Source organism: Psammomys obesus, unplaced genomic scaffold (assembly GCF_907164565.1).
Source record: "Psammomys obesus unplaced genomic scaffold, mPsaObe1.curated_primary_1811, whole genome shotgun sequence".
NCBI lineage: Eukaryota > Metazoa > Chordata > Mammalia > Rodentia > Muridae > Psammomys > Psammomys obesus.
Genome location: NW_026585504.1, coordinates 32,618,760 through 32,642,638, shown reverse-complemented (window position 1 = coordinate 32,642,638; position 23,879 = coordinate 32,618,760). Strand labels below are relative to the sequence as shown.

Genomic DNA, 23,879 nt, shown 5'->3' with positions numbered 1-23,879 from the left:
TGGTTCTCATCTTTTCTAATGCTTCTAATCCTTTAATTACAGTTCCTCATGTTGTGGTGACCCCCAATCAAATTTTGTTTTGTTTTGTTTTTCATGACAGGTTGGCCTCAAACTCTCAGAGATCCTCCTGTCTCTGCCCCCTGAGTGCTGGAATTATAGGAGTATGCCACCACACCCATCTCATAATTTTTTTTTTTTGCTGCTACTTCATAACTGTAATTTTGCTATTATGTGTATGTATAAATATCTATGTTTTCCAATGGTCTCAGGCGATGCCTATGAAAGGTTTTTTAGACCCTCAAGGGGGTCATGATCCACAGGTTGAGAACTGCTGGTGTAGACACTAAGGCAGTTAACATCAGGAATGTGAACAAACAGAAGAAAAACAATAGGAGATTACAGCAGGAAGACATGCATTTGCAAGTCAGAGAGAGGGGTCTTGGTGTCAGCAGCTTACCCCTTGGTCTTGAACTTCTAGTCTCTAGAGCACCATGTCTGTGGTATGTCTATGGCAGCACCTCCTGATGCTGGAGAGAGGGATGAGATTTAGGTAGCTACTTCCTGGGGTTGAGGGGGTCAGAGATCCTTAAAGTCCATGAAGGAGGACACTGTCTGAAGTGCCTGTGATAAAGCCAGTGGCACCATCTAGCGCTTAAGTGCCCTCTAAAGGCCATATACTAAAGACTCAGTGAGACAGTGCTGGGATTGGGGTGGAGGCTTTGAGCTCTTGAGCCTCTCAGGGAAGTTAGATCATCAAGACTGTTTCCTTGATGGGGATGTCTGGACCTTAGCTTCCTCCTCTCTTATTGTGGTTGGTTTTAATGTCAACTCACCACACATTAGAACCACCTGAGTAAGGATTCTCACCTAAGGAACTGCCCTGACAGCCTTGATTGAGCTGGGAGACCCACCCTGATTGTGGTAGCATCCCAGATTTAAAAAAAAAAAAAAAAAAAGGATTTCAGAAGGAACATTGACTCCCCTTTTGCTAGACCTACCTTCCCTCTATCCTCCAGTTAATTTGTCTATCGTCGTGGCTGCTGCTGATTCCTTCGCCACCAACAGAACCAGCACTTTGCAAGCTTTCGTTGTGGCACAGGGACCAGCTGGACCGTCTGGACTTCTGGCGCCAGACTAGAACTGCTGAGGCACCCACCACATGGACTAAGAAACTACCAGTTGTTGCCGCTCGGTGAGAGGCAGCTGTTGTGTGACTACTCAGACTGCTGAGGCATCAGTCTCAAGTGTCGGGTCCGAAGGAAACTCTGTTCCCCCAGATTCTGGCAGTTAAACAAAAGCCAGCCTTCCTCGGGAAGCCATAAAGCTGGTCCCCTCTACCAAAAGGAGCCATTTTTCTATTACTGGCAAAAGGGACAAAAGACTACCTCTCGTGCCTAATCGCACCCCAAAGGACACCTTGGCCTCAGGCTCCCTCAGTACCACACAAGTACCTGTCACACATTTCAGAGTCCACAATAGCACCCTAGCTCTTCTGACCTCTGCCCTTACTGTAAACTTCTCCGGCTCAGGGGCTTCCCTTCCCCCTCCCCCAGCTACTCATTCTCCTTATAACCCTGCTATCTCAGCTCTCTTTTGCCTGCAGCTCTTTTCATCTTCCTTGCTCAGTCTCTCTTTCTTCCTCTTCCCCTCTCTCAACCTCTCTCAACTTCCCTGTGTCCCTTTCCCTATCTGCTCCTGCTTCTCTGATGGCCAAGTCCAATTTGCAGGCCATGTTCCATCTACTACTACCTCACTCTTCTCTGGACCCTTCCAGATGCCTCTGGCTGGTCTCTCCCTCATGTCTACAATAAAAATCTTTTCTTTAACCATACCACGAAGTGGTCTTGTCCTCAAAGGTTTACGTACATAAGGGCATAGTAACTACTGGGTTCTCAGTGACTCAGGCTGTTGTTACTGTTTCAAACTTACTTAACACATTCTGATATATATTCTGCACACACATACACACGCACTCACACATACCCTTGGTTTCTTCCTACAGGGAACCCAAACTAAAACATTTCTTCTCTTGGCTTTCCAGCTGCTGTGAGGTGGACAGATTTCTTCCACCAAGAGATTCTGCCATGAAGAACCCCGTGAAAGTATGAGCCAAAATGAAACTTTCCTCTTTAAAAGCTGATTTGTTCAGGTATTTTGCCAAAGTGACAGAAAGCTAGCTAACACACCCTGGTGTGCGCCAAGGAGAAACCTTAGTGGCTTTTCTGCTTCCCTTCTGCCCTCCCCGGAGTCAGATAAACACAGAACCGAATCCATGGGCAGCGGCGGGGAGGTTTCCACAGCAGATGGTGTTGGAAGTCTGGCTTCCCCCATGGTACTGGGCCTATCAGTTTCTGAATTAACACAATGTTAAAACTAGAAGTAACCAGAAAGCCTTTGGTTCCTGAAGGTTATCCAGGAGAATTATAGACTTGCTTTAACTTTTATCCTAGGACAAATGAGGCTCCACAGAAAACAGTAAAGAGTAGGAGTAGAGAAATACACAGTATACAGAAATATACTCCACAAGTCCTATTTGTTTAATATGGAAGAGAAGTTACTGTCATACGTCTACAGCTCTTCAGTCCACCTACAGCCAAGCAAGAAGGTGTTATTCACTCACTCGGTAGTCATTACCATTTAAATTTCCCTCCCTGTCACCTTTGGGTAATCCCATCTTCCTCAGGCAAGACGAAGCTGATAGCACCAGACGAGTCATTTAACAGCTGTTCATTCCTTCGGCTGACACTTTGGGCGCAGAAATTCCATAAAGCCATCAAATAAATACCACCCTCTAAATACACTAGTTCATAGAGGGACACTGAGTCCCAGCCAGGAAGGAAGCTGGGTAAGCCTCAAATTCACATAATGCTCCAGTGAGAACTGAGTTCAAGTCTGACTTCCTCAGTTAATGGTCGTGTGACCCTGGGTCACAGAGAAGACTTCACTTCTCTGTGCCTCTGTTTCCTTACCTACTAAATGGGGTAAGAAAAGATGTAGCAGATGGGCAGCTTAGGCCTCATGTGGGTCCTCTAGGAAAGGAAGTGGGAACTGCATCGGACAGGGACTCACTTGCCAGCTTTTTGATCACTTCCCCCTCGTGGAACTGCCCTGCCAGGCCACGGGGAAAGAGTATATGCTCAGTCCTGATGCAAATTGATGAGCTGAGCTGGATGGAAAACAGAGCTCCCCTTTTCTGAAAAACAGGCAAGGGGGGAGGGGAGAAAAGAGGGTGGGCCTGGGAGGGGAGGAGGGCTGGGCTACAATAAGGATGTAAAGTGAATTTTAAAAATTTAAATAAATAAATAAATTGGCGTAATAAAGTATCTACTTGCCAGGGTTATTGTCTAGAATAGATAAGGAAATAGACACAAGCCAATATCTAACCAGAGCAAAGGATTCAGCACGCAGACTTAGCATTATACCACACGACCTCTCCGAGTGAAATCCTGTGGAGATCTCAGTGTGTTGGTAGCATGAGGAACTCCTGATGAAGAACAGATTCTAAAACCAGGCTCCCCGAGTTTGAGCTATGTGAGAATGGGAACCACGACTATTTAAGCGTAACACTGTGAAATAACACAGTAATGTCTACATGTATACAGCGCACACAGTAAGAGCTTAATATTAACAACTGCTACTTAGAAACTTCGATAAACCTACATGTCTCTGAAGACTTTGGTTTTTCAGAGGTCCCAGAGGCATCCGTGGTGGTTCACTCCCTAATATACTGCTGGTAGGGGACCTCTGGAAATTTCCCAGGTTCCATTCTTTCCAGCTACAGAGACTTCTTGTTTTCCACATGAGGCTCGGGTTTCAATTTGGAGAAAATGTTGCCATTGGGCAGAACATGTCATACAACAGGGCAAAACGCCCTTACCCATAAAATAAAATGATTAAGTCCTTTAAAATGGTTTTTAAAGGCATAGCTGTTCCTATTCCTTATCATCAGCAGAGGATTGGATTCAGGACCCCTGGGGAGAGCAGAATCTGAGAACGCACAATGCCCTTATTTTTAAAATGATACAGCCTTTTCCAATAAACCATGCACACCTTCCCATATACTTTAAGTCATCACTGGATTACCACCGCTGTCTTTTACAACATACGAATTCTGTAACTATTTATTATTCTGTGTTGTTCAGAAAATAAGAACAAGGAAATATGTCTGTGCAAGATCAAGATAGATGAAATTTAAATGATATTGTTTTTATCCAACACGGATTACATTCACAGATGTGAAACCCATAGACATAGCAAGCCAGCTCTGCTTCTCTGTTGGGGGGCTGCCGTACTTGACCACAGTTGCTTTTCCCTGTGTGTGAGTAAGAGGTGCCTAAGGAAATAGGATGTCTTGAACCCCAAGTCCCATCCTTTTTGGGCAGCACCCTCAGCCATTACCTGTCATGTCTCCACCCTAAGCTCTTCACCGCTTCCCAGATTACCTATCTCGTTCCTTCTTGCAGGGTGGTCCCTACCATGCACAGGAGAGGTGCAGTGTCCTTCCAGCCTCTTCAGGTGGTGACATCTGGCCAGTCCAGATCACTCGGGGCCTCACTCACCGACCCTGAAGACTGATGGAGAAGTAAACAGAACAAGAAAAGCTGCCCCCTGCCAGCAGGAAAGCATTGTTTGCCAATCCCAGAACTGATAAACAAGTGTAACATTGGAGAAAGGAGGATACAGTGTTATTCCAGGCTATTGTCCCAGCCACTGCTCTGTGTGTGTGATGGAAACAAAGGGGGCTTGTGTACAAACACAGGGACAATGCTGCTGTGTTAGCAGCTGCTTCTCTGTTACTCCTGCGGACAGCGGATGAGAAATGAGGCCATGGTGTCATTCTTGGCTTGATGTGCCCTGAACTTAACTAATCTTAGCAATCAGGCTATTTAGGGCATGGACAAGACATACACCGTCAGTCAATAGGTTCTATAGTGGAAAGCAGGGGTCATTGTCCTAAGAGTGATCTCCTACTTACGGGTCATTTTCAGTACATGCTAAATCCCCAGTGTTCCTCTCCCCTTCCTTTACAGGCTTTAGAGGCCCAAGATATTAGAATCAGAAAACAAAAACAAAACAAAAAAACCCGGTAGTAATCTTTTTATGATCTTCAATGCTTAGTTTTCACAAACACCAACAAGCTCCTATTCAATTTTCTGACTTAGAGTATTCTGTGGATAACTTCTACACTTCCTGTGCCCCTAAATCTTTTGAAACAAACCAGTGGGAGTTTTTAAACCAAAGTAATTGTGCTGGTTGGTTTTCAGGTGTCAGCGTGCTGTACCCTAAAGCCATCTGAGACGGGAGTTTCACTGGAGGACTTACCTAGGTTGGATTAGTCTGTGCATGTGTCTCTGGGAAGTTGTCTTGGTTCTTAACTGAGATGGAAGGACCCACTCTGCTTGTGGGCAGCACCAGTTCCTGGGCTGGGCACTGAAGTCAGTAAGAGTGAAGAAGGCTAGCTGAGCATAAGCAGCTAGCAGGCAGCAATGGGCGCATTTGTTTTTCTCCCTGCTCCTGACAGGGTGTGGTGTGACCACAGTCTCAGGTTCCTGACTCAGTGATGGACCAATACCCTGGAACTGTAAGCCAAACCCTCCCCTCCACATTGTCTTCTGTCAGGTTAACTGCCACGGCAACAGAGATGAAGTTTGTAGAGACTCGTTCTACCGTTTTTACATTTTGATTGCATGCCCTAAGAAAGAATTCAAACCCATGATAGCTTGATAACTTAGGTGTATCTATGAATAAAAAGCTCTTTCGAGATGCACTTTTCCACTGGAAATAAATAAATAAAGCAGACAGATGAATCTACTCAAAGTAAACTTTAAGTGTGGCAGATTTCAGTGTTGGACAGTCTGTAACAAGCATGTCTGCCCTTATTCCCACGCAGCTACTCAGCTTCCAAGTTTAGAATTTTTGGAAGCATCTTAATTGACATTTTATCATGTTGATATATCTGGCACAGCCCACATCATCTCCAGCCAAGCTCGGAGCACTTACAGTTCTCTGACTGATGGTTGGAAGTCTGGTTAGCAGTGGTTGTGGAGGAGTCTGCCGTCACATCTGCAGCAGCTGCTGAAGCTGCCCCCACACCACGGTCTACACCGTTAGCACATCCACCGTTCACTGGTAACTCTTCATCTAGCTGTGCTTATTCAAGGAAGAACCAGCATCTTTAAAGTCTGATAGCGTGGAAAGCCCGGCTCCCCTTTTCACAGATTTCTGTTTCTTTCTTAGTTCCGGAAGTCTGTTCTTGAAGCTGGAGTCACTCCCCGTCTTGCAGGTGAAGCAGATACGGTACCCAGCAAAGAGGGCTGCATGCATGCCAGGGCCGGTGGCTGCTTTGGCTGGCGGCTGCTTTGGCTGGCATCTTTGCCCACCTGGATTTGAGTCTTCCCTAGTAGCTATCAAACAGTGGTTGGTACCTCATGCTGGGAGCTCACAGCCTGCAGCCATTTTGAATCACAAAGTGGAAAGGCAGCACTCAAAGTCTCATACAAAATTTCAAGGCCAGCGACCCTGGAATAGTTCCGCCGAGTGGCTTCACAAGGATGTTGGTTACTGTTGTGTCACTATGGCATGACACTAGACAGAAACGACTTAGAGGAGGAAGGTTCATTTTGGCTCATGGTTTCAGAAGTTGTAATCCAACATGGCAGAGTAGGGTAGCAATAATGTACAGACAAGACTCCACATTAACAGGCCAGAACCAGAAACAGCATAATCCTCATAGGCCTGCCACTAGGGACCTTCGCTAGCCAGGTTCCAATTCCTAAAGGCTCCACAGCATTTAAGACAGTCCCACAAGCTAGAGACCAGGTGAGCAAAGCCTGAACCTGTGAGATAAATATCAGAGTCAACCCCTAAGAAGGTTGCAGTTAAGCCATTGGCTCAACTGCTGCCACTTTCAGACTCTCTGAAGGCTGGAGGTTCTGACTCCGAGGAAGGAGGTATTGGCAGGCCTCTGTTCCTTGTTGCATGAGCCTCCACACTGATTTCCGGAACAAGAGACTCAAGGGAAGGAGTACAGACAGAGGAGTGCATGCCTGGGATGAGTAGCAATGAGACAGGAAACACTTGCATAGACCTTCTTCCTTTCTAACCCCTTTTCTAATCACCTGCTCTTCAAACCAAATCTCTCCTGGGACCACGGGAAAGTTACTAAGAACCCTAAGTGATTTAGCTTCACTGTCTGGGTAAGGCTAATCATAATGCCAAGCCCCTACCTCTCCACAAACAGAGAAGAAACTAAATGCCTAAGAGCACAGTGTTTTCTCAGGTGTACTGCTGGAGTGCGAGCGTGCATGTGTGTGTGTGAATTCCAAGAATTCAAATAGGCACAGCTCCATAAATCCAGATGGCGAGTAGGCCGATCACTTCTGGGCATCTAAGTTGCTACGGTGCCTGCCAAGCCTGCAAGTGTATTCCCCAAATCAGGCAGCCTGCTGAAGGTATCTTGCCTGGGTGGGGACGCGTGCGGCGGCTGTCTTGGTCTCTGGGACTTTGTGCAAAGCAAGACTTAGGAATAAACAGGCCCTGGCTTGGATGACTGCCTCACGCGCCAGTACTTGTCTGTGTGACCGTGAGAAAATCGCTCAGCCTTTCTGAGCTTTTAAACAGGAGCAAATAATAATAATAATAATAATAATAATAATAATAATAATAATAATAATAATAATAATAATGACTCCCTGACAAAAAGGCAAAGGCAAAACCAGTTTCCCTGACCTGGGAAGTTCAACCAGTTGCTCCCTGGAAACCATACTATATCTGAGTTCTCCCAGCATCTCGGCCCTCTGGTATTTGAGTTTAGCCATGCAGGAGTGAGACTTCCCATTCTCTGCAAATCCTGAAACACTCCATTTCCCGACTGCCACAGTGAAGAACTACAACTCCCGGCATGTCCCGGGAGGGGTCATGTGGCGTGCCCTGCTTGCTCCCGTTGTCACGTGACTCCAGAAAGATGGCGGCCTTGACAATGGAGCATTTCGCTGCGCTCCAGAGCCTGCTGAAGGTATCTTGCCGGGGTGGGGACGCGTGCGGCGACTGTCTTAGTCTCTGGGACTTTGTGCAAAGCAAGAGTCTGGAATTAACAGGCCCTGGCTTGGAGAACTGTCCCCTGCGCCAGTACTTGTCTGTGTGACCGTGAGAAAATCGCTCAGCCGTTCTAAGCTTTTAATCAGGAGCAACAGAAATTAAACTCTCCGTGACATTAAGGAGAAAGTAAAAAAAAAAAAAAAAAAAAAAAAAAAAAAAAAAATCAGATAATCGATGTAAATGCACCCAAGAATTAGTAACTACGAGTGGTTTTCCGGATTGGAGCATTGGGGTGACAAACACCAGTTCCCCATTTCATCCTGTTCTCTCTGCACGCACTATCAGAGAAATCTCCTCCCTTTCCTCACATGGGGTCGTCGTGAAGTTTGAGTTATTCTGTAGAAGGGTGACTTTTCTTTCCCTCTTAGAACTTATCACTAGCTGACATCCTGGGTCTGTTTGTAGTCTCTTCTGAGCAACATGACTTCTATTTCCTTTTGTTTTCTTTTCTTCTCTCTTCTCCAGTTGAAGATCAGAAATGATACCTGTGACAGTCATTATCAGCCACACAGTTAATGCCCTCTCCATAGTATGCATTTGTTTGGTCTACTCCAGAACGCTTTGACTTTGTTGTTCCCAAATGCATCCCAACAAGTAGAACAACTGATGGCACCCAGCATTTGCTGAAAGAGATAGCTATATTAGGTGCATTCGTGTAACAGAGTTGTGACTAGAAGCCTAGAATTCTCATTCCCAGCTTTTTCTTCTTCGTTGTGGTTGATTTGAATCATTGCTTCTCCATGCCTGCTTGTCTTGGGACATTCTGTTTCCCTAGATAAACTTAAATATAGGTATACATATATGCCTATATATGTGTATCTATGTACATATGTACATATGTATATAGTATATATAGCATATATAGCATAGATATTGAAAATGCAGAAATCATGAGTACCTTCACTTGATGACTACACGTTCATGTAGCCAACAACAGATCGCAAACTGAAGCACGAGCAGTTCCCTTGCGGCTCCTTGACTACTTCTTCCACTCGCCTTTCCAACAGTGCATTGCTTCAGACACAGTCAGCTTAATATTGCTCATATGTGAACTTCACAAAAACAGAACACTTCAGCAATAGCTCGTTCGTTTTCATTGCTCTGCTTTTTTTGAATAAGCTTTATTTAAAAGCTAACTGGAATGCCTCACATAGTTGTAAGAAATAATTCAGAGAGATGCCCTTTACCTTCTGTCAAGTGTCCCCTAATGGTGACTTCCTGAAAATCTACAGAATAATATCACAGTTGAGGTATTTACATTGATACAGTCAAACTGCAAGGCATCTCTGTCAGTGTAAGACCCCTGGGTTAATGTCTTATAGCTGTGCTCACCTGCAGCAGACCTCCAGCCTTCTTTACTCTTTGGTGTTCTTCGGTTATTCTTTTTCATTTCAAGAACTTTTGTAAACCCTACGGAAGTGATGTTTGTGGATTGGCTTTCCTCACTCAGCCTAATTCTCTAGGGCAGTAGTTCTCAACTGTGGGTTGCAGCCCCTTTGGGGTTCTCTTATCAGTTAACCTGCATATCAGATAGTTACATTGTGATTAACAACAGTAGCAAAATTACACTTATGAAGTAGCAGCAAAATAATTTTGTGGTTGGGGGTCACCACAACATGAGAAACTGTGCTAAAGGTTCACAGCATTAGGAAGGTTAAGAAACCACTACTCTAGAGAATCATACAAATCATATGTACATTTGCTTCCTTTTTATTGCTGAGGAGTATTCTGTAATGTATTTTTCTTTGCTCATTGGTCTGTTGAAAAATATATAGCGTATTTTCAGTACTTGCTATTACAAATAAAGTTGCTAGGTCATCCGGAAGTTGCATGGTTTGAAGACATCTTCAAATTTCCCGAGTGCCTGCACTACGTCACACATCATCTGGGGTTGTCAGTATATCCTATCTGAATCATTCTGGTAAATGTGTTTTGGATCTGTGTGTGGGGTGTGTGTGTGGGGGGTGTGTGTGTGAGGTTTTAGGTGTGTACATGTGGTCAGAAGACAGCTTGGGCATCAGTTCTTGCCTTCAGTCTTGTTGGAGATTTTCTCATCATCTGTGGCAGCGTACACCAGGCTCACTGCCCACAAGCTGGGAATGCCCCTTCTACCTATCATTTTCAGACAGGAGCCCTAGCATTGCAGGCACGGGCCCTTATTTGGGTTTTGTGTGTGTTCTGGGGATCCAAACTTGGGTCATCAGGCCTGTGCAGCAAGTGTTTGACCCTGAAAGCCGTCTGTCTTTCCTATTTGACTCTGCGGTCCATACTGAGCTTATTTTGTATGAAGTGTGTGCTACTTAATTTGAGTGTGCTTTTTTAATGTCAAACTGTTTGTTGAAAAGAAAATTTTCTTCCACTGAATTGCTTTTGTAATTCAAGAATCCCTTGGCCATATTTGCGTGTGTTTGTTTAGGGGTTCTCTGTTGCCTTGATTTCTGTGTTTATCCTTCTGTGTATACACAGGCTTGAGTGCCCTAACTATATAATAAATCTTGACGTCAGACCAATTTTTCCTATTTTATTCTTTTTTTCTCAAAATCTTTAGCTGGGGACATAGCTCAGTCAGTAAATCACATGTTATGCGTGCACATGTTAAGCATGAAGCTGTGGGTATGATACCTGGATCCCATGTGAAAAAGTCGGTGTGCACTTGTTATCCTAATATAGGGAGGCAGAGGCAGCTGGATTCCTGGGGCAGGCTGGGCAGCCTTGGCTATTTGGCTGGTTTGGACCAGTGGTAGCACTTGTTTGAAGAAGCAAGGTAGCTGGTGCCTGAGGACCCACAGTGAGACAGTCTTCTGCCTCCACATACATGCACACACATATGCACATGTATCTCCCAACACATTCACACACACACACACACACACACACACACACACATGCTTGTGTGTGCACATTGCTTTAGCTGTTCTAACTCCTTTGCTTTTCAGTATACATTTTAAAATGTTGTTGGCTACATGTAAAACAAACTTGCTTAGATTTTGCTAGGGATTGTATTGAACATAAGTAGCAATTAGCGGGAAATTGCCCTCTTTAGGATATTGAATCTCCCAGTACATAAACTTGATGTGTCTCCATATTTATCTTATCTTCTCTGAGCCCTTCTGTCTGCAATGTGTAGTCATAGCACAGAAGTCCTAGAATTCATTGTTTGACCAACTGCAAGTGACACTTCTAAAATTATGTCTACATGTCCATTACTTGGACAGATAGCACCCAAATTAAGATGGTTCAACTCTTAATTGTTTTACAACAATGTGAAAATTATAGCATTGCATCAAAACAGTACTTTGAATCATCTCCTAGCTTTCAGCATCTGTGGGAGATGCTGGAAATGCCAGATGGCAGTTCCTTGGCATCCAGTGATCCTGGCGGCATTTAGTGTAAACAGCTCACTCTATCCAGTGTACTGTGACCAAACCATGTCACCAAACCATGGGATTCCATAAGTTAGGTGTATTATATGTATTTTCTAATTAGGGTATTTTTAGAAATAATTATTTATTTTTATTTTATGTGCGTTGGTGTTTTGCCTGCATGTATGTCTGTGTGAGGGTGTCAGATCTTGGAGTTACAGACAGTTGTGAACTGCCATGTAAGAGCTGGGAATTGAAGCTGGATCCTCTGAAAGAGCAGTCAGTGCTCTTACCTGCTGAGCCATTTCTCCAGCCCCCTGGTTAGGGTATTTTAAAGACAGGATGGATGTCATCCTGTGCTAAGTCAAGGGATATCTCTTTGTAGAAATAAAGCTGGATTTTGTGTGTTGATTTTGTATCTCCAAATGTGTTGAATTACTTATACTAGGTTTTGGTGATGTTTTTGGTTTGGGGCTTTTTATTTTGTTTATTTGTGTGTGTGTGTGTGTGTGTGTGTGTGTGTGTACGTGTGTGTATGTGTACGTGTGTGTATGTGTACGTGTGTGTGTGTATGTGTACATTCTTTGGAACTTTCCATGTAGAAAATCATCTTTATTAGCAGAGACTTTTAATTCTTCCTGTGTAGTCTGCATAGCCTTAAGTCCTTTGTCTTTCCTTATTTCTGGAACTCTCAGGAATTTGCTCAGAAGAGTGGTGAGTCTGAGGACAAGACACTGTCTTGCAACTAGTACATTTGTAGGGATCACAGAAGCCCTGGGTGAACATGTAAGGAACAGATGAAGTCCTGAGTGAGTGTGTAGTATTGACAAGGACTCCGGTGCCTCAGACCCATGGGAATTGGCCACCATGTCAGGCTCAGGGAATTGTCAAAGCCTTCCTTCGGTCTGTGTGTAAATGTTGACAGAGTGTTCAGAAAGCATCCACTGCAGCTTCTTCCTCCAAGAGAGTGTGGAGACTAGCTGCCCCCCTCTCCTGCTGTACGTAACGAACAGGTTTGGGTCCAGGGTTTTGCATGGTGGTTGGTGCTGCTCCATCAGAGTGAGTACAGCCTACTCCATCCCACATTTTCTGTATACATGTCTGTGTTAATTTTTTTCTTCCATCCTTGTTAGGACAGAGCTATGCTGGACATAGCATGAGCTGTTAACTATTAGCCCTCAATTCTCCTGTGCTGATTGGCCAAGTGGGATTATGAGGCTGCAGTTTCATAGGATGTGCACCCCTACGTTTTGAGTGTCTACACTGGCCTCCCAGGATGCCAGGTAGATTTTTCTAAGAATTTCATTTTTTAATTTATTTTATTTTAAATTTATTTGAGTGTGTGTGTGTGTGTGTGTGTGTGTGTGTGTGTGTGTGTGTGTGTGTGTTATTCGCATGTGCCATGATGCAGGTATAGAGTCAGAAAACAGCTTGCAGGACTTGGTTCTCTCCTTCCATCATGTAGGTTTCAGGAATCAAACTCCGGTCCTCAGGCTTTGCAGCACACGCCCTCTTTACCTGCCAGACCAAACTAGTTGAGAGGGTTTGTTTGTTTGCTTGTTTATTTGGGTAAAAAACAAACAAACAAAAAAAAAACAAAAAAAACCCCTTATCTTTAATTTCATCAAACATTTTTCTTTCTTGAGATTGTCTGCCCACACCAAATCTGTTAAAATTGTGAATTATATAGATTTTCAAATATTTAACCAGATTCATATCCCGGTAATAAATCCCATCTGGCCATCGTGTATTATCTATACTTTATAAATTGCACATTTCTATATGCTAATATTTTGCTAAGCATTTCTATGTCAGTTTCTATGAAAGGATACTAATCTGTAACTATCCAGACTGTCTGGTTTAGATATTAAGGTAATTTGCTCATAAAATTCATTGAAAACTGTTACCCTCTCCTCTGTTTTCTAAAAGAGATTTATAGACTTGATATTTTTAATCTTGAAATGTTTGTTAGAATTCTTCAGTAAAAATGTTATGTTCTAGAGTTTTCTTTCTTTCTTTTTCTTTTTTTTTTTTTGAGTTAATGTTGTAGATGCAATTTCCTGAACAGTGACAGCTGTCGCGTATCTGTTCCGTATGAGGACACTGTGATGGTGTTTTGAGTAATGGGTCCATTTTTGTGGAAGCCATCAGGTTTGTGTGTAGGCTTTTCTTTATCCTTTCAATATCTGGCTCGTCACTTTTGCCAGCTCTTTGTTTCACTTACTTCCCCTGACCTCTTACTGGGGAAGTGTTACATGGATGTCAATTAGAGTGATGAATGGTGTTGCTGAGTTCTTTCGTTTCCTGTTTCATATCTGGCTGGTTCTGTCAGTTGCTGAAGGAGAGGTGTTGCTGTGCCCGCTGCATTTGGGAAGTCACCTGTTTCCCCTTAGATTTTTGTCAGTTTCCAATTCACAGTTTGCAGTCCTTGTGCTGTGTGAATACACATTCTGGATGCCTGAATGTCTTCTTGGTAGACAGAACCTTGCAGCATTTTATAATATTGTCCTGATAGTTTTCTTTTTGCAAAGTATGGTTTATCTAACATCAATGTGGCCATTCTTGCGTTCCTTTGATTAGTGTTTGCATGGCATTCTTTATTCATCCATCTACTTTTTTTTACTACCCATATACTATCTCCTTGTATATAGCATTTAATATTTTTCATCCACTCTTGCCAATTTTTTTATGTTAATTAGAATTTTTAGGTCACGTAGAGTTCATATAAATAGTGCCATGCTAGGACTTAAATCTGCTCTTTTTTTTTTTTTGTTTTTCTGCTCATTTTTTAATTTTATTTTTCTTTTTTACATTTCTCTGCTTCCCCACTGGTTATTTGAACATTTTAAAAATAATTCTATTTGGGGGGGCTAGAAAGAAGGCTAAATGTGTAAGAGTGCTTGCTGTGCAAGCATGAGAACCAGAGTTTGAATTCCCAGCACTCACTTAAAAAGCTTTATATGGCCACACAGCTGCCTGTAATCCAAGCACTTGTAGCGCTCAGGGACAGGGGGAATCTCTGAGGTTTGTTGGCTGCTGGCCCACTTCCAGCTTCAGTGAGAGACCTTGACTCAAGGGAATAAGGAGAGTGACGAAGCAGGACACTGGACATCCTCACCTGGTATACACACACTCATATACACACACCTGCACACTCATGCACACACATCTACACATACACATACATCATACATGTACACACATGCACACATGCATGCACACACGTGTATATTATCTTTTTAACAGAGCCTTTCTAATCATACTTTGTGTATATATATTTTATCACAGTCTGTTGGTGTCATCATTTTATCAGTTAGGATGAAGTCTAGTTATAACACGTTTGTATTAAATCTTTCTTCTACATCACACTTAAAACTCCACCAAACAGTTATTATTATTTTTGCTTTAGCCTTCAGATGTAATTTAGAAAATGTAGTCTTTACATCTTTGCTTGTTCTTTTCTGTTTTTGTGTTCCAGGAAAATCTATAAAAGCACTGATTGACAAAGTCAGAAGGTGACAGACTAGTGTCAGGCATATTGTTGATGTGGATGGTACCAGGATCAGCTTGTAAAGCTCACATAACAGTTCTGTGTGTCCCTAGGATGCCAGGAAGCTGCAGAGAAAAGAGGCCAGTGTTGCTGGGGGCCAGGATGGTAGTGAGGACCCAAGATAGTTTCAGTCAGGTCACAGTGGATCCCCACACTTCTGTTGTTCCTTTTCTGTTGAAAAACATGACAGTCATTCTTTATAATAGATATTCTGACAGATTATCTTGGTTTTCTTTCATTCCTGATGGACATTTTACTAGCTGAGGGTTCTAGGTTGACGATTCATTCTGTATCTGAGAAATATGCTTTCTTGCCTCTCTTGAGTTCTGACATGAAAGCCGTTGCCATTCTGAGTGTTTCTCACACTACTTACACCTTTTTAAAAAATTTAATTTCTATGTCTTGGTGTGAGGTTTTAAAAATTATGCTCTTTAGGCTTTACTTGGGTTCTTGAGACATCTACCATTAAGTCTGGTTAAACATGGAAAGTTTAATAATATGTTCTATTACTTCCTAAAATACTATATATCTATCCATCTATCTATCATCTATTTATTATCTATCTACCTACCTACCTATCATCTGTCTATCTATCTATCTACCTATCTATCTATCTACCATTTTCCCTTCTATTGCCTCCATTTACTGTAAATGTTTTTATTTCCTCAGATGTGAGGATGAGATGCAAGCTGTTTCCAAGCCTTTCTAGCTCTTTCTAACTTCTCACTGGCTGGTTTAGCTCAGCTCTTCTTGCCTAAACGCTTCTCCAAGCTGACTGATTCAAACTGGCTTCTTTTGGATTCTGACTGAATTTCTCTGCCTCTCCTCAAACTAATTCTGTCAATATGTTTTACTCTTCTGGCTCCTTCTCATTCTCAGGCTCATTCTGTCTTCACCTGTGTCTGGCTTGTTCTCTCTGCAACCTGTCTCTGTAAAACTGTCCCAGTCAAGTAGCTTCTCTTTCCTGTCCTGTTCTCAGGCGAGTTGGTTGTATCCTATCTCTGACTCATTCTGTCAAATCTTTCTCTGATTCTACACTTTGTTTGTTCCTCAAATAGACATCACTTTCAAACATGGCTGCTTCCTTCTAGAAACTAACTTTACTTTCATTGTTTGGGGTGAAAGGTATGTACTAAGAGGGTGTCTATATTCCAGCCAGATCATACTGTAATCCAGAGTGTGTCTGCATTCCAACTGGATCACATAGACCTAGAAGGTCTTTGGATGTGATCCCTTGCCAGAGCAGTCATGTTGCTGGATTAAACTTTCTCTCCACATGACTTCAGTGCTACCCTTGTTAGATCTTTGGTGGAGCCCTTCAGGCCCCCAAGGCCTTCTTGATTAGCTTCAGTCTGTTTTTCCTCTGTTCAGGCTAGGTAATTTCATATAGTGGGCTGTCTTTCATCTGCCCCTCAGAGCAGTGTGGCTTGTTACAAGTGATGGGAATGAAGATCCTAGCTTCCCAATGGTCTTTCCTGGATACTACCCTAGCAGAGATGTTGGGATTCCTTGCTGTAACATCACAGGGCTTGGTGCTCACAGTGAGGCTTCCTTTCAGCCATTGCTGGCCCCGGTGATGTGTGTTCACAGTTCTTTATGGGATAGCCATTGTTGGCTAAAGTATTTTTTTGTTTGTTTGTTTGTTTGTTTGTTTGTTTTTAAGTTTTCTGTCTTAGGAGGTTGCCTCTCTAGGGCAAGGTCTGGGATCAATAAGGCAAAGGGAAACCAAGAACCTCATCACTGTGTTGTTCCCTGGGCCTCATCCTAGCAGGTCTGGCCCCCATCCCCCAACCCCTGCCTCCATCCATGGTTGAGTTTGTTTTCCCTAAGTGCCTAGAGATATTAGTTGTTTTCAGCAGGGTGAATAGGGAAAGGCGCATCCATCTTCCCAGAAACGGAAGTGCCCCATGATCCTTCATTGTTAAGAATCTCTCAAAAGCATCATCAAACAACCAACACAAATGTCTGCAGACTGTAATGTAAATGTGTCCATCTGTACATTAACTCCTAGGCCTCCTCAAAAGATGTCGTCAGACAACTGTGCCAAGAAAGCTTTTCCAGTTCAGCCCTTGACTCTAAGAAACTCTTGGACCTTACATGTTCCAGCTTGTCTGTAACCCAGGAGGAGGCAGAGCAAGTAAGTGTGGTGAGATGTGACCTTCACCCATCAGTCCTTATCACTTGCTGACCTCTCTCTTGACTTCCCAGTCAGCTGCGGGTCCAAAGACCTTTTCTCATTGACACATCTGTTGACATTGTACAACTTCAGACTGATTTTTTAAAATAGTAATGAACTCTAAGGGTTTCGTCTTTGAGCCTTTTGTTGTGACACATAACTCTGATAAATAACCAGAGTTCCAGGCCACTTTTATTACCTAGACTTATTAGCTAGGCCGTGTATTAAAAAACAAAACAAAAACCACAACCCTTTCTGAGTTTCGTGCCCAGAGTGTGACTTGTGGGTGCTGATGAAGTGTCAGCTGGGCAGCTTCAGGCAGCCTTACAGGGATGTCTTTGAGCTCAGGCACGGAGGCCTGAGTGGCATTAGAGAGTACCCGCTGCTGGGTTCAATCAGGCTCCCTCAGGGATGCTGTGTTCCCCATCTCTTCCCTCCCGCTTATGTGATGTCTTCTGCTCAGCCTATATGATTTTCTTCAGGCAGCTAAGAGGAAGCCAGGGTGATTCATGCTAAATTACACATCAGTGACAGTATTGTTCATCCAGGGCAGATGTGCTTGACCTATCTTCATTCAGTTGGCACGGTTATTGCCATTATTTTTTCTTTATTCTAGAGCTTTATTCATGGAAATCAACTATAGGAAAGCAAAAGACAGAAGTAAGATTGTAGACTTAGTTTAAGGATGCCCTTAAAATAAATGCTGAAGCAAGGACTTGGGTACAGCTGGGTGATTATAGGAAAATAGGAAGGAATGGGAAAAATTAAATAGAGAACAGAGACAAGCCCATTCCAAAACATGTTGATAAAGTGGTCACTGCTGTGGCATTAACTCAAGCTGCTGCAAGCTTCTCTTCCCTTTGCTTTAGGTTGTGTTCATTTATAGTCAGACAACCTCCATGGTATCAGATAAACCTACAAAGCAGAGAAGCTCCTCCTCTGCTCACCTCCAGAGCTTTCTTGGGTTCGACTAAGCATCATTACGTTCTTATGTGAATGCTAAGCTATGTTTGGCTGCAGATCCATAAGGACATAGGATGCTATAGCTCAAAGGCAGAGATCTGGCCCACTGTGCAGAAACCTTGGGTTTGATGTCCAGGGCCTACAAGGATATAAGATAGGAAAACATAGCAAGGCAGGGTCTAAGACTCCTCTTTCACAGAGGAGTCATGCCACTAGGTAGACCAAGAACTGTTTTTCTTTGATCTTCCCGGTGATAGCTTAAAGGTAAGGACATGAGATGCCTTCCTTCCTAGTTCAAAGCCCGCACTCCAGGGGAACCAATATCTCCTCCAACAGCTCAATAAGCACAGGTTCAGATTCTTGCAAGGAGGGTACAGCCTCACTCAGGGAAGTGTGGCCTAGTGTTTTCACAGTCCTCTTAGTCCAGAGGCATTGGCCCAATGCAGGATTGCCTAGGAACCCAGATGGCTTTCCACTTCTCTCGGGTTACCAGGGAAATAGCATCACAAAGTTAAGCGAAGGTCAGATTCTTCCACAGAAGCAAAAGATACATAACCCCTTTGCCTACAGCTAACAAGTTTCTGACAAGCAGATGGCTTCCTAAGTCAGGTAGCTGTGTCTGTCTTCTGAAAGAACCAATGAACTAGCAAAGTCATGCTGGGTGTCAGCATCTGCTACAGAGGACCCCACACTTCATGTGACTTTGGTAGTGCACCCCATGGGTGAGTACAGCACTCCACCCCTGCCCTTCTGTGTGTACCCTGCTGCCTCCGCCCTGCAGCTACATGGCTGCCCTGTCTCTCCTACAGCTGCTCCAGGCCCTGCACCACTTTACGAGGCTGGTGGCGTTCCGAGACCTGTCCTCTGCTGAGCCAATTCTGGCTCTCTTTCCAGAAAATTTCCACCAAAACCTCAAAAACCTGCTGACAAAAATCATCCTGGAGCACATGTAAGTGTGTGCTTTTGAGTCTCTCTTTAACTTTAGTAATTGTTAGTAATAATTTATTACTCCTGTAGAAATAATATAAGTTTGTGGTTGAAAATGCATACAGATAAGTGATAGAAGAAAGTAAGACACTTATAATCCCACACCCAGAGGTCAGTTGCATCCATTCTTTAATGGAAAGCTATTTATTTGTGTGCTTATTTTTGTTATGTGCAAAAGGGTCTCATGTAGCTGGCCTTGAACTCCATTTGAGGCCAAGGATGACACTGAACTTGTGTTCCTTCTTCCTCCACCTCCCAGGTGCTGAGATTACAAGTGTGTGCTCCCACTGCTGGCTTGAAATTGAGAACCTGGTGCTTCTCTTTGCATATATATACAGAGAGAGAACAGATGATCTTTTGGTTTTGTTTTTAACAGACAGGACCTTACTGTTTTATAGGTTGCATATTTTCAGCAAACAGTATTAATATTGATGACACTTCAGTAAATGACCTTAGGGTCATTTTTAATAGTTGTGTAAAGTATATTCTATTACATGGAGGAATTTGGTATCATTTTTTTAACTCCCTAAAGGTTAACCTTTTAAGATATTGGCAGTTTCTCCCCAAAACAATTTGTGATAGGAACTTTGTTATGTATGCAGTTATTCACTAACTGGCATAAAGGCCATGTGCATACTGGAACATACTGGCTTTTGCCTTGATAATAATATCAAGTTGGCTACCAGAAGCATTGTTGCAACACTTTTTTTTAGATTAGGTTTCCCTGTGTAGCCCAGGTTAGCCTAGCATGTGGAGCCTGTTGTTTCTGCTGCTGTGATTGCAGGCCTGGCCCTCAGAGCCTGGTGTCACAGCGTGGAGACTTCTTTGCTTTCCCCAGGTCTTTGGCTGCAAAGTGGTAGCTCATTTTAGCTTTTAATTTTTGACATTAGAGATGTTGAATGTCTTTTTTCCATGTTTATTGGTCATTTTAAAAATTTATTTTGTGAGTTGTCTGTATCTTCTAAGCTGGGAAGATACTTTTCAGCATGAATCTTAAGTAGAAGTGATTGTTGTCTAGCTGACAGCTTGAGGGGGGCTAGCAGCAGCGACTGGTAATGGCTGCTTACCAAGGGCTCTGTTGCTTATTTAGAACTCTCCCACGTGACCACATATTATTCAGACTGCTTGGCACCTCACTCTGATGCTGCTTGCTCTGGCATTGGCAGGCTTGTGTGGTGTGTTTTACATATGATGCGGTACTCACGGTAGGTCTACAGGGGAGAAAGAGTGAATTGATCATTTCTGTTTTTTCTCTGAGACCAGTAGCATAAGGGGATCGCAACACATTAAGCTTTCTGATTATCTTTAAAGTTTCTTTTATTACATGTATTTATTTGGAAGGCTGCGGGGCATGCCGTGGTGACAGGGAGGTCTGAGGGTAGCTTGCAGGACTTAGTTCTCTTGTTTGATCATATGGGTCCCACAGATTGAGCCAGAGTCCTCTGTTAGGGTCGCTTTCGTTCCATGCCTTTTATGTTTGTTTGTTTGTTTTCCCAGCAGTATTTGGGCCTTACCATCACTGAGCTTTGTAAAACAATAAAAAACTGCCTTTGAAGGGAGGGGTTTCTGAGGCCTTTTCCTGGAAAGAGGCCACAAGTCTGGGTCCATCATTACCAGAAAGTGTACCCTCATTGCTCTCCCATTGTTTCTTCTTTATCTTTCCCTCTTAAACAGATCTACTTGGAGAACCGAAGCCCAAACAAACCAGAGTGAGTACTGAGGCACCTGCCCCCCCCCTTGACCCTGCTTTTCAGTGCCAGCCCTGAGTCCCCCAAGCCAGAACTTGACCACAGATCAAAGAGAGCTCTTCCAGTCCCAAATCACACTCTGTGTTGTACCTTTTAAATTTCACTTATTATTATCACCGTTACTATTATTATTATTATATGTTATGATAGAAGCAGGTTCTAACAGAAATACCTAAGCAGAAGGTGAATTACCTAAAGTATGTGTCAGTTAAGACAAAAATAAAGAGGGGAACAAAGCTGGCTAGGAAGGGGAGGAGGAGAAAGAAGGAAATGGGTATGGGGTGGGATGTGCTCAACAGATATGCATATGACAGTGACCTTAGGCAACACAGTACCATGTACAATGAATATAAACAATGAGGATTGTGTGTGTGTGTGATTTGCAAAAAGGAGAGAATAGGCATTGAAATTGCTTCAAGAGGTTTTATACGTGCTGAGTGACTGCCCTTGCACTGACTTTCAGCAAGTCACACAGCTGGAGCTCTGTGTCTGCGCTGGCCCATCCCAGCTGCTCTGCTGTCCAGGCTTCTAGATGAGGAGGCAGGCTGGGGCCTTCAACCCAAGGCCATGTCTTCTGTAAGACAAAATTTCTAGCACTGTTGCTGAAGTTGCCCTTCCTCTACGACTCAGGCTGTGGCTGCATCTCTCCTTTGTGTCACTTGTCCCTCTGTCTCAGCATCTGGAGTATGAGTGTCTGGAGATGCACTCATTGGGAGTGGCAGCAAAAGCAGTGTGTCAGGCACAACTTGTAGGTCCGAGGCCCTCCCTGTCTCTTTCTGAGACTGACCTGTAGACCGGATGTATCATATGTATACATTCCTTACAGTCACCTGTCATCAGATAAAAGCCCAGGAGAGATAGGTGGTATAGCCTCTGATCAAAACTGCCCCCTCCACAGTCTCTCTGCCACGCCTGATGGACCTGGACTGGAGAGTGGACATCAAAACCTCCTCAGACAGCATCAGCCGCATGGCTGTCCCCACCTGCCTGCTCCAGATGAAGGTATGGCCAGTGTCGAGCCCCTCAGAAGGAAAGAGGGAATGATAGCGAGTTGACCCCCCCCCCCAGCCATCGAAAACACCAGCAGTCAAGGTAAAAAATGATAATAACAATAATAAGCACCCAAATGTGGTGCTTATCAGTGATACCTGCAGGGCCAGGTAAAAGCCGAAGTTTCAGGACAGGTGCAGAATGTTGTGTTTCTTAGACGATGTGCTGTGTCTGAAGGTGCCCAGCTTTATCAGCAGGGTTACACGTGTAGATGTCAGCTAGCCCTTCAGATCCACCCAGTAGCCAGCCTCTCACTAGCTTCCTGTCCCACAGAACTGGGCCATCACTGCCGTACGTAGCCCAGCCCAAGTGTCTGTTGGCAGTCGATTGGTGAACACTTCATTTTCCTATTCACATGCCCTGTCTCATTATCTTCACCTTATTGTTCTTTTCCGGAACCTGATAAAGGCCCATACCCATTTGGTAGGATTTGTGAGTTAAAATTAGAAGGGTACATGCTATAGCCACTTCCCCAGATGCCAGAAATTCAACATCTATAGAAGACAAGGAAGTGTCTTTAACAGGTCCCTTTCAAAATGCAATAAGTGACATTTCATTTCTTCTAAGAGCAAATAAGTACATTTGGAACTTTGCTCTTCATTGACCAGTTGTTTTATGTATTCCATAGAGCCTGCTTGTCAAAATGTGGTATAAACAGGTAGTGTTTTCTCACTTGCGTGCTGAGACCTGGTATTGGGCATGTAAATGAGCCTTCACTCACCTGCAGCAGGAGCGACCTGGTTGGGCATCTCCTTCACTGTCAGGTGCTAAAGGATGGGAGGCTGGGATTCTCCGCTACACTCACTTCTCTTAGGAGCCCGTAGAACTGGATAGGGCTCACTTTCCGTGAGAAAGAAAGCCAGGCAGCCTTGACTTTCTGGACCACATTCTTCTTCCAGATCCAAGAAGATCCTAGTCTGTGTGGAGACAAACCCTCCATCTCGGCTGTGACCATGGAGCTGAGCAAAGAAACGCTGGACACCATGTTAGATGGCCTGGGCCGCATCCGGGACCAGCTCTCTGCTGTAGCCAATAAATGAGCCAGCCAGCTACTGACCTGCAAAGATGTGGGGGGTCAGCGCCGGGGCTGACAATGGGTGGAGGTGGGACGGAGTGGCTGCTGCCACTCAGAAGGCACAGTGGAGGGAATGAAGCAGCCAAGGCTGCTGCTGCCCTCTGCTCTTCTTTTTGTTTCTTTGCCTGGTGATGAGCAGGAGCCGCCATCCCTGAGAAGGCCCCAGGTGACGCTGAACTGCTGCTACCAGCAGTGTGAGGGAACATGTTCTTTATATCAGCTGCCTGTGTGCACTGCTGTGGAAAACGCAGGCCCGTACTATGGCGCCCACCTAATGAGCGAGCTTACCTCCAGCATTAGCTCAGATGAGCTCAGTTCAAGCCTTGGAAAACAAGGAGGGAACTGGGGAGATGCCAATAGTGCCTGTTCTCCGTCACAGAAACCAGCAGAGTGGAGCACTGCAACTTGGTCCCTTCAGAGCCTGCCCTGAGCTTGCAGCCCTGCTGGGCTCCAGCTCCAGTCAAAAAACTGAAACTGTTAGCCACTGTTCCTGGACAAGAAGGCAGAAAGATTGGAAATAAATAACAGTTTGATGATTGTGGTCGTGCGTGGTTCTTCTTAAGTCTGTATCTTCAGCCCTCACTTCCTCTCATTCAGGTAAATGACCTCAACTTCTTAATTCCACAGAGCTCACAGCTGCATAGCATAAGGTGATACAAGGTACATGAACCCCACAGCTCTCTGCTGTTGCCCATGACATGAAACAAAATAACAGGGCTAACACTCAGTAGAGGCACTCCTAAGAGTTTGGCTATGTGAGAACATCTCTCATGTGCCTCACATGCATAAGACCCAAATCTGGAACTTTTTTTCTCCTTCAATGATCTCCTTAGAAGCACAGTCCAGCCTGATTGGAATTGGTGTGTAAGAG

At 44.0% G+C, this 23,879-nt stretch overlaps 2 protein-coding genes across 4 annotated transcripts in view; one reads left to right on the top strand and one right to left on the bottom strand.

Annotated features, from left to right (window-relative positions):
* Positions 1-4,564, bottom strand: part of Prr5l (proline rich 5 like) — a 166,623-nt gene extending 162,059 nt beyond the window's left edge. For 2 of the 3 annotated variants that reach the window (XM_055599816.1, XM_055599845.1), the window contains exon 1: positions 4,443-4,564. The gene's annotated coding sequence lies outside the window, so the exon portion shown is untranslated. The remainder of the gene's footprint in view (positions 1-4,442) is intronic. The other variant, XM_055599823.1, reaches the window with a different exon arrangement.
* A 3,398-nt stretch (positions 4,565-7,962) lies between these two features.
* Positions 7,963-23,549, top strand: Commd9 (COMM domain containing 9). The gene is made up of 6 exons (XM_055599806.1): positions 7,963-8,014; positions 17,021-17,146; positions 18,958-19,097; positions 20,810-20,844; positions 21,782-21,885; positions 22,833-23,549. Exons 1-6 carry the CDS (start codon positions 7,964-7,966, stop codon positions 22,971-22,973), a joined length of 597 nt encoding a protein of 198 aa, XP_055455781.1. The 5' UTR covers position 7,963; the 3' UTR covers positions 22,974-23,549.
* Positions 23,550-23,879: the final 330 nt, after the last annotated feature.